A 10,124-nucleotide genomic window follows, 5' to 3' on the forward strand; every position below is an offset into this window, starting at 1 on the left:
CCACAGTGTTTTCACTTACCATTTTCTACTTAACATCTTTGTCCCTTTTCTTCTTTAACAAGAGTGCAGGTTCTCCATGGTACTGGAAATGCTTGGAGAAGGCAATGGCAACCCACTCCAGTACTCTTGCCTGGAAAATCCCATGGACAGAGGAGCCTGGTAGGCTGCAGTCAATGGGGTCGCTAAGAGTCGGACACGACTGAGCGACTTCACTTCAACTTTTCACTCTCATGCATTGGAGAAGGAAATGGCAACCCACTCCAGTGTTCTTGCATGGAGAATCCCAGGGATGGAGGAGCCTGATGGGCTGCTGTCTGTGGTGTCGCACAGAGTTGGACACAACTGAAGTGACTTAGCAGCAGCAGCATGTCACAAGTACTCATTTGTTTTATTACACAATACCCAACAAAGTCTCAGAATAACAAAGCTAACACCACAAACAGTGTGATTGCCAAAAAGAATTTTCAGTTCTTTTCTAGTTATTTTGTTTTGGAATATATATTCTACAAAAGATATATAGTCAAATTACTGTTTCAAAGTCCTTTGAAATAGCTCCTTTCTGTGTGGTTATGCCATCAACTAGATAGATACGTGGATATATTTTGTATTTTGTTTATAGAGGCTTTTAAAATTCATGTTCTAATTATGGACTGTCTTTACATGATTCCAAAGTGAAATTTATGAAAGAAGAAAGTATATTCAATAAAGTCTGATCTCTAGCTCTCTCCTTCACCCTGTTGACTCCTTTCCTTATAGCAAGCCATAAAAAAAAAAAAAATTTATCCTTCCTTCTCTGTTTTCTTATACGTTGTTAGGTACATATTTATATCCCTGTCCCATTTCTCTTATAAAGATAATATATGCACTTTTCTCTGTCTTGCCTTTTTTTACTTAGCAAAATATCCTAGAATCATTCTATAATATTCTGTAGACTTTTTCCCTTTTCTCTCCATTTCATAGTACCCACTTTGAGAATGTACCTGATTACTGACCCAGCCCTTTACTGATGACCATTTGAATTGCTTCTACTTTTTTGTTTTTATAAATCTGCAGTGAATAGCCTCATTTATGAATAAATATTTTCAGTTTCTTTTTCTAGTTTATCTTTTGGATAGAGTCCTAGAAGTGGGATTGCTGGGTCAATAGATAAATTCATGTAATTTTGTTAGATACCGCCAGGTGTTCACCCATAGGGCTTATAGTATTGTACATTCCTATTAGCAATGTATGAATGAGTTTCGCCAGCAAAATATGTTGTCAAACTTTTTTTGCCAGTCTTAGTGAAAAATTATGTATCCGTGCAGTTTTACTTTGTATTTCTTGTATAAGCAAGCCAGGTGAGATGTTTACCTTTTTTGTTTGTTTATTTTCTAGTCTTTCTGATCAGTTCTGTTTTTTATATTTTATTTTTCAGAGTCAATACAGATTTGTATGTGAAGCTATCTTGAAAGTTTATGAAGAAGGATTTGTTAAACCTTTAACGACGTCATCAAATAAATAAGAAAGCAAAGGTCTGGGAAATGTATTGGAAATTGCTTTCTATTTTATAGTCACTGTGCCATAACACTGCTCACAGGAAATGGCATCTAAACAGACAAAAAAGAAGAAGAACTAAAAAAACTGAAAACTTCAGCACTGTTGCACTTTATGTTTTAAAGAAAAAGTCACTCTCTCAAAATCTATAATTCATGTGTTTGAAGACTATTTCATTCTTTGCTCCAAACAAATAGTGAATAACTGAGTATGTTCAGGGTAATTTATGACATCTTGTGGTGGTGCCATGCCGTCCCCTTCTGGTAGAATTGCCACAAACAAGGCTCAGAATTCTCAGCATCTCTGTTGTATACCTGTATCTTGAAAGCAAAAAGCATTCAACATCAGGAGTCCGCTCTGGTGTCTCCCAGTGATTTGTGTTCTTACTATACTGATGACCAGATGTTACTTTTTAAATGTTAGCAATATCATTCTCAATATTAGCCAATACACTGCCTATGGATGCAGCACATCTTCCCCTACACTCCCCCCGTAGAGACCTGCTGTTTGGAAGAAGAAAGTGGAATTTGCTTTTCCCAGGAAATGCTGCACATTGTCCATTTACCAGCATCTTATAGAAAGTATAAATATGAATCTACAAATTTTCTTGAATTTAACAATATAACTTACATTTATCATAAGGTTGGCTTATTCCAAATCATGTGATTTCACATACTTGATGTAAAGGAATGCATGCATTGTGTCTTAACCCCTTAAGTGCCTTGCGACGTCTTTGTATGTCTAATGAAAAGGCACTCCTTTGACCCTACTAGGAGGTATGTATGTATATTGTACATTTACAGTTTTATGCATTTTGAATCAGTTCACCATTTTTAAAATGGCTTCTCGTATTGAGAGTTATGCAGTCAAAGGAGGGTAATGAAATTCTGTTTCTTACTCAATTCCTGTATTTTGCCACAAGAAGCCAAGATAATTTGTGACCTACTGAGTGAGTGCTCTGCTGCTATGGAATTATTCAAAGCCTGCACATTCCTTTCCTGAGGGACAGGGGTTACAGTTTAGCAGCTGAAGTTAAAAGATGCTTTATTCTTCAAATTTCATATTTATTTTACCCCTACCTTTAGAAATGGCACCTAATATACACTTTGAAGTTAAACATATGAATAAGCTAAAGTTAAAGCAGCTAATTGTGACTTGTTTCTATCACTAACTAAATTACCCCTTTTTAGCATTCATTTCAGTTCTTGTCAAGCTTTGTTCACACTGGTCTGTTGATTGGGATACTACAAACAAAGTATAAAACATTATTGAGTTATTTCTAAATGTAATCCCTCAACAGCTAAGATGAGGACTTTCTTGTCATTTTGTGTACAATTAAATTACTCCAGTTTATATATACTTGTTAAGTTATAAGCATGTTAATATGGAGAGTTTTGATTGTCCAGCCTGATGGAGGACCTGATAAGAGTGTGTATATTGTCCACTTCAGGTTTTTTCGTTGCTTTTCTCTTTTTAAGTCCTCAGAGAGATAGAACTTTAAAATTATCCAGTTTTAATATAAGTGGGAATTTTCTCAGCTATTGAAATGTTACATTACAAATTACTTTATATGGATTATGGTTAAAATAGATTCATTTACTAGTGGTTTCTGAATATTTCTGTATAGTCTTGATAAAATTTACAGTTGAACGGTAGATATTTTGGAACATCATTTAGTGTGAGCGGGAAAATGTACATTTAAAAATCTTTGGTATAATCTAAATGATGTTATTTCAAATGTTAAAAATCCATAATAGTAAATCTTAGGAAGTTAAGTCCTAAACATTAATAGCCAAAATACCAAATACATTGTTGTATTAAAGTATTTTACTTTTTTTAAAAGAGAAAAGTAAGCATAACCTTTATTTCAAAGTGAAATTCTTGTATCTATTTCTGAATTTCACAGTCAAGACAGTATAAGGTAGTAAATAGCTACACAGTCTTATTTGAACATTCCATTCTCTGCCAACAGATAGGTGTGATCTAAACTGCTGTATGACATCATGGTAAGGTGAAATGTGAAAAAAGTAAAATGTTGGGAGTAACTGTTTTGGCAGTAGTTTTTTACCTGAATTAAAAAGAAAACCTATCCAACTATATGGACAGAATATGACAACCATAGACAAAGAGGTAAAGTTGTATAGATGTAAGCAGATCATAGTGTCATGTTTTTTGACTTAGGGTTACATTTACACTTTGAAAAGTAACTGGTCATTTATTGGCAGTGAGCACTGCTGCCTTTGTAAATCATTAACGCCAGTTTTTAAATGATAATATATTAAAATTTTTTAATTACCTTTAAATTTCTCATATATGGATTTTTCTTCTGGGAGCTACACCCTGTCAGTATTTTTATGTACAGAAAATATCCTTTTTCAAAGACATATTTATTAGGATCTTAAACTTAAATTATCCCTACAGCTTTTTAAAGTAAACATTGCTAGTTATGATTCCCTGGTCACCTAACAAATAAGAGTTTATGCCTGATATTTTTTGGCCACGCCTTGGGATCTTTGTTCCCCAACCAGGGATCGAACCCATATGCATGGCAGTGAAAGAGCCAAGTCCTAACCACTGGAATTCCATGGGACTCCCTGCCTCGGAATGTTTTTGATCTGTTCATAAATCTTAAGTAGAGTTCTAGGAATAATCCCAGTTTTCGTACACTTAGTAGTTCCAGGTTCCATTCATATCAATGTAATAGTATGTGACAAAAATGCCAAATTCCTTGTATCTAAACTACTCCCCTCTCCAGCAGCCAACCCTACCTCCCCCCAAACAACCCACACGTGCAAGAAATCAATGTTGCTATTCTCACAACTGGAAATAGGTACTGGTGAATCAAAGGACTTTTGTAAATGCTAAGAATGTTTGTAAAAAACCTTGCCTCTGATTCAGGATGGTTTTACCACATTCTTTTTAGGTGTTGTGTTGACCAGCTGACTTGTGTCAGCACTGTGTACACAGGTTGAGGAATATTCTGGAATAGACTGCATTCATAAGAAGAACACTTATTATTTATTAAATCAATGCATAATTCAAAATAAAGGCAGAATAAATAGCATAAGAATTCACTTCCTTTGTACAGCCTGCTGGCACAAGTAGGAAGGTAGAAAGGGTTGACCATGTTGATTAAGAGTAAAGAGAAAATTTATATATAAAAACTGACTGAGTGTATAAAAATGTTAAGCCATTATGACAGTTGCTTGAAGGTTTCAAGTACTAGTATATACACATAGAGATGTTTTATACGATTATGCATTTGTGTGTTTCACCAAGGCTGATACTAACAGGGGTAAAGGATTATGTTAACTATGGGAGTTGTTTATAATCTGTTGGCAGGTGATTAGCCAGGTCTAATCAGCTATTTGAACAAAAGTCTCCCGTCTCCACTAGAAGTACCACAACGTGAGAGCTGAAAGAAACTTGAAAGATTTTATCAAGGCTCACCTTCTATTACTATAGGTAACTTGTGAATATCATAAATTCTTGTGAAGTTTAGTCTATTTCAGCTCAAGAATTATACTCAGGCAGTATTTTTACTTAATTTAGAAAACAAGTAGGCTTTAAAAAGCAATCTAATTAGGGCTCCACTCTGTCTGCTTGTCATGCTTCCCTGATTAAACAATAGCTTTTGTCAAGTATTTGGGCTGATGTACATGCAGTGTGAAAACATTCGAAAATGCAAATTAGAAGACTGATTTTTAAAAGCACTTGAAACATAGAACGAAGATTTCGAATGTATGTCCAGTTAAATAATTTATGTTCATAATGTGAACATGTAGAATTAAAGCATTTATATTTGTTTTATAATCTTAAATCAGGAAGGAAGAAGGAAATAAGGATTTTTAACAATGTTCTGTGTAATATCTGTGTTTTGAATATTTAAAGATATTCTGATGGTAAGGTTGCCAAAGTAGTTTTGAATTCATAAAAATTATTTATACCACAATAATGTGGGATATGTTTACACCTCTTTTATTGTGTAGTAATTATTTTGTAGTTCTGATCAATTTGCATTTAAGTCATTTACATTAAGGTAAATATTTGTTAGAACAAATACCTTTTAATAATACAACAGAAAGATAAATTGTGCCACAACTTCTGTGTGTAAACGGCCACATCAACAAAGTAACTGCTTTATATTAATACAGCTTATTGCTACTCATGTTTGCTTCAGCTAGCCAACTACAGTTTCTGCAACCATTTTTTTTTCCTGGTGTTTCCTCTAAATAAAATACCTATGCTTTTAAAGCCCATTGGATTAATTTTATCAAGTATCAGAATTACTGATCTGTTGGCAAAGTTTTATTGGTGTCTCGGTGTGATCACAACACAGCTTGTAGCAACTGTTTTATAAAGTTTTTAGAGAATTGTATAGCTCCAAAGGAATTTGTATAATAGCAAAATTTATTTGAGGGCTAACTGCTAATAGGCAACTTCAGCAATTTTACAGAGAGCTCATGAAGTTAATCTCAAAATTGTACTTTTGGGGATTAACTTACTTTACAATGTCTACAACTGTTTTCAACACAACGTTTTACTGTACACAGACTTCATTTTTCTCAGTAGCAATTCCTACAGTAAGCCTTACAATGTTATCAAAAACAATCCCTATTTCAGTGAGAAATGACACATTTTATTTTTATAATCTGGGTGAAATTGTTGTGGGTAGACACCAAATAGTTATTTCTGTTCCCATATCTAAATGTGCTGCTACTTATTTGTATGTTTTTTCTAGTTTATTGTTGATTTCTAAAGTTTTGTGGTCATTGTTATCTTTATTGTCATAATCTAAGCTGATTGGGCAGCCAGGGGTACTGGGGTACAGTCCATCAATGCTGACTAGGCAGGGTTCAGTGAATAAATAAGTAAACCAGTTTTTGTTTTTGGTTTTGTTTTTTTAATTTACAAAGTGAAAGGTATTAGCAATATTGCAAGTTTAAGACTATAGGTTTAGGAGGAGGTTCTAATTGTTCCTAAAACCAGTACAAGAATGAAAATGTTTGAAAGCCTTGTTTTGCTCATAGAAAGTTTCAGTTAAACACTGTAGAACTTTCCTACCTATTGTTGTGTAAATTATATAGAAAATATTTTTCTATGGACAAAAGATTGAAACTGTTAACTTCTTTTGCTTTGTTCTTTAAAAAGGAAAAAAAATGATATTTGTATGTCTTTCATGCTGTAAAGAAATGAATGTATCTTTCAAATGTTACTAGAATTAAGACTTGATCTTAAGGGTAAGGATATGCTTTGTTTTAAAAAAAGTTAGCAAGGAATTGGAAAGAAAGAGTGTTTCCCATTTCATTATACAAAATGCAATTTTAGAAGAAAATGTCTCTTTATAAACAATGATCATTATTGAAGCATATTTCAAATACCTTCTTTTTCACTTTGCTTTGTGTTAGCTCTAGAACAGAAGTTTTCCAAAAAAATGTGTGCATACTGTTTTAAAGTATAAAATCATTAAATTGTAGACGTCTGGAGTGTGGGGGAGTATGTATGTGTAAGAGTAAGCATTCTGCTGCATGTGTTTACTGTGAAGAAAAGTTCTCAGGCTTCATCACTGTCTCAGCTACAGATGAGGACAGCAGTCTGAGTATGTGACTTCGGTGAAAACTGTGGCTAACACTCACCACAGTAAATCGGCGCAAAGGCCCTGACAGATAGTTTGTTTTTTATTCTCAATATTTTGGACAGGTAAAACCACTGAGCCCTACTCTGACCTATAGCAGTGGTGTCTTATATGGCTGAGGGTTTATTAATTTAGCTGAACAGAAGACAAAAAAAAGCCCTACGTTTTAAACCAACAGGCATGATTAATTTGTTCAACAATTTCTTTGAAAGGTAGTATTTATTATTCATCATGCACTGAGCTTGACTCAGTGGGGCCTTCATTATTTGGGCTCCTTTCTCCAAGGTAAAAAAGGTTTTTTAACTTCCATTTATAGTAGAGTCTTTGTGATGTAATAATTTCCTTCATTAACTTTTGTTATAGTTGTTAAAAGATTAATATCAGGCCCCCTCAACCTTGAGAGTTTCCAAAATTTAGCAGATAATCTGATAATCTTAACTAAAATGTCACATTGCTACATGAAATTATCACCATAAAATCATTAAGGAGACTCAGCCTTACAAATCTTAGGCCAAAATAGGTTCTGATTTGTGTTTTCCCTAAATTCACTGTAGGCACACTTGAACCCATTTTACCTGCTACTAAAAGAAGCTTCTTCATTTCTATTTCTGAATTGTGTTCCAGTTACTCATGCTTTCTTGTATCCAGTAGAGTAGGTCATATTTCATTGCTGAAATTGATTTTTTGAATTTCAAATAGCACTTTATTTCAAGCTTACTACTGACTTAATTTATACATTTAAAGATAAAATTTATCCTAGAGTCTTGTAAATATGGAAAAATATAACATTAGCACATAGAGCTCATTGGTTTAGACCCACGTTTAAATGCTTTACAATGATCCCTTGATTATTTGATATTTAAAAGGTAACTTGTGTGATTTTAGCTTTGCCACTCTTCTGTAATTTATTTGGTACAATAAAGACTACCCAGTTGACAAGTCTTGCTGGACTCTGAGTTCTCTCAGCTAGCTTCAGCCACATTTGGTTCACTAAAATCGTTCTGCTTTGCATTTTTGTACATTACATGATGAACACCTGGAATCCATTTGTTTTGTTTTGAGTTGTACTTAGGTGTTAAGTCAGTGCTTCACCACCAATAAGTTGAAAGGGGCAAAGTTCTGACGCTTTGTATACATGTTGAAGGACAAGATTTAAGAGACTGAAAGTTTACATTAAGCTGTTTTCCTTTTCTGTCATTAGAGTATTAGTGCTTAGGCAAATAAAAACTGTCCAGCCTGGTGTTCCAACAGCATCAGGATGTTGCAGTTACATCCCATATTGTAATCTTTTAAATAAGAAAAGCTAGTCTTTATTTTCTACAGTGTAGGCTTAATTTTAGGACAGATAGTATATGATAGATTCATCAGTGATATTTTTAAGTAGTAGTTTTAAAAATAATATTTCTATGTAGAGACTGTTTCAATTTGGGATTTTTTTTCTTGTAACAGGTGCTATATGTAAATATGAAGGGCAAAAAGTCACCTAGTTAAAAGTCTAGTTAATTTTCTAATTAGATTATGATTTTACATTGTTTGCTGCCATTTCACGTTTGGTTGTACTGAACTAGTAGCTAAATGGAATTAGCCCCTTAACTTTTTAAATTCTCTTCCCCCATTTCACAAAAATACCTCTTTCCATATGGTTTCCCGTAATTAGGAGACAAAGAATCATGTAGTTCATTTAAAATCTGTAAACTTTAATTTGGTCAACACTGGGTTATTTGAAATCATCACTATGCATTCTATGCATTTGTCACTGCAGCTTATTGTGTGCTTGAAAGACCTTGTGGATTTGTCTTAATTTCATGAAAAATTAGAATTCCTGCAATGAATTTTATGTACTAACAGCAAATGGGATAAAAATGTTGGTTTGCATTGAAACTGTTTAACCCTGAAAGCAATTTATGTGAAATGCAGTCATTATACGTATTTTCTTGGCCATAATTCATTTTGACTGAGAAATAGTTGTTCAGGTTCAACGTGAAAAAACTCTAGCTGTGACTTTAAATTGTTCAATTGCAAAATAAAGATGTGCTTTAGTAATTTAAGTATAAGAGTTTTAAAGATTATTTTATGGGAGTTTTCATTGTTGGGCTTTTCAAACAATGGTTATTTTCATTATTGGGTGGTCATAGACTAGGAGAATGTTAGATGCAAATTTTATTTCTAGAATTATTGATGTAGTGGTTGTGTTTGCGGGTGAGTGGGTGAGTCAGGAACTAAAAGGGGTTTAGAAGATTAAAGCACGTCTGATGAGACGCTCCTTGTTCACTGGCCACTGCTGGATTCCTCACTTCTCCCAGCACTAGCCTCTCTGCTCTGGTATTCCTACCATAAGACCTTGTCAGTCAAGGTAAATGACCTTTTTTTGTGTGTCTGAAGTCCACTTGCCTCATATCTTCCCTAAGTACATTTGGGTATGCCATTTCTCATCTATAAAAAAATTTCATGGAGAAAATTAACATTTAATTTTATGTCTAGAAATAAAGTGAAAGTGTTAGTCACTCAGTCATGTCTGATTCTGTGACCCCATGAACTGTAGCCCACCAGGCTCCTCTGTCCATGGTATTCTCCAGGCAAGAATACTAGAGTGGGGGTAGTCATTCCTTTCACCAGGGAACCTTCCTGATCCAGGGTTTCCCACATTGCAGGCAGATTCTTTACTCTCTGAGCCACCGGGGCAAAAGTAAATGCCATGCCTCTGTTCTTACGTGCATGATACTAAAGCTTCAAATAGTATAATGAAGACCCATGAGGAGTTATGAAAGCCTCTGTCCCATACCTTTGCCAGGGGGTCTTCCCAATGAAGGGATCTAACCCGAGTCTCCTGCATTGCAGGTGGATTCTTTACCACTGAGCCACAGGGGAAGCCTGCCCCTAAGAACAGTCCCCTTCAAATCAATGGCAACCTCTGTTAATTAACATTTCCATATCAACACACTCAGGTCTACTTCAT

The 10,124-nt window shown here is 34.4% G+C and overlaps 1 protein-coding gene across 7 annotated transcripts in view; it reads left to right on the top strand.

Moving 5' to 3' along the window:
* The window catches only part of PTPN4 (protein tyrosine phosphatase non-receptor type 4), a 201,095-nt gene extending 191,879 nt beyond the window's left edge, over positions 1 to 9,216 (top strand). For all 7 annotated transcript variants that reach the window (XM_027965040.3, XM_042243967.2, XM_015093457.4 and 4 more), the window contains one exon: positions 1,415 to 9,216. In XM_027965040.3, the coding sequence (XP_027820841.1) occupies positions 1,415 to 1,501 (87 nt within the window). In that variant the 3' untranslated portion in view covers positions 1,502 to 9,216. The remainder of the gene's footprint in view (positions 1 to 1,414) is intronic.
* Positions 9,217 to 10,124: the final 908 nt, after the last annotated feature.

Source organism: Ovis aries, chromosome 2 (genome assembly GCF_016772045.2).
Source record: "Ovis aries strain OAR_USU_Benz2616 breed Rambouillet chromosome 2, ARS-UI_Ramb_v3.0, whole genome shotgun sequence".
Taxonomy (NCBI): Eukaryota; Metazoa; Chordata; class Mammalia; order Artiodactyla; family Bovidae; genus Ovis; species Ovis aries.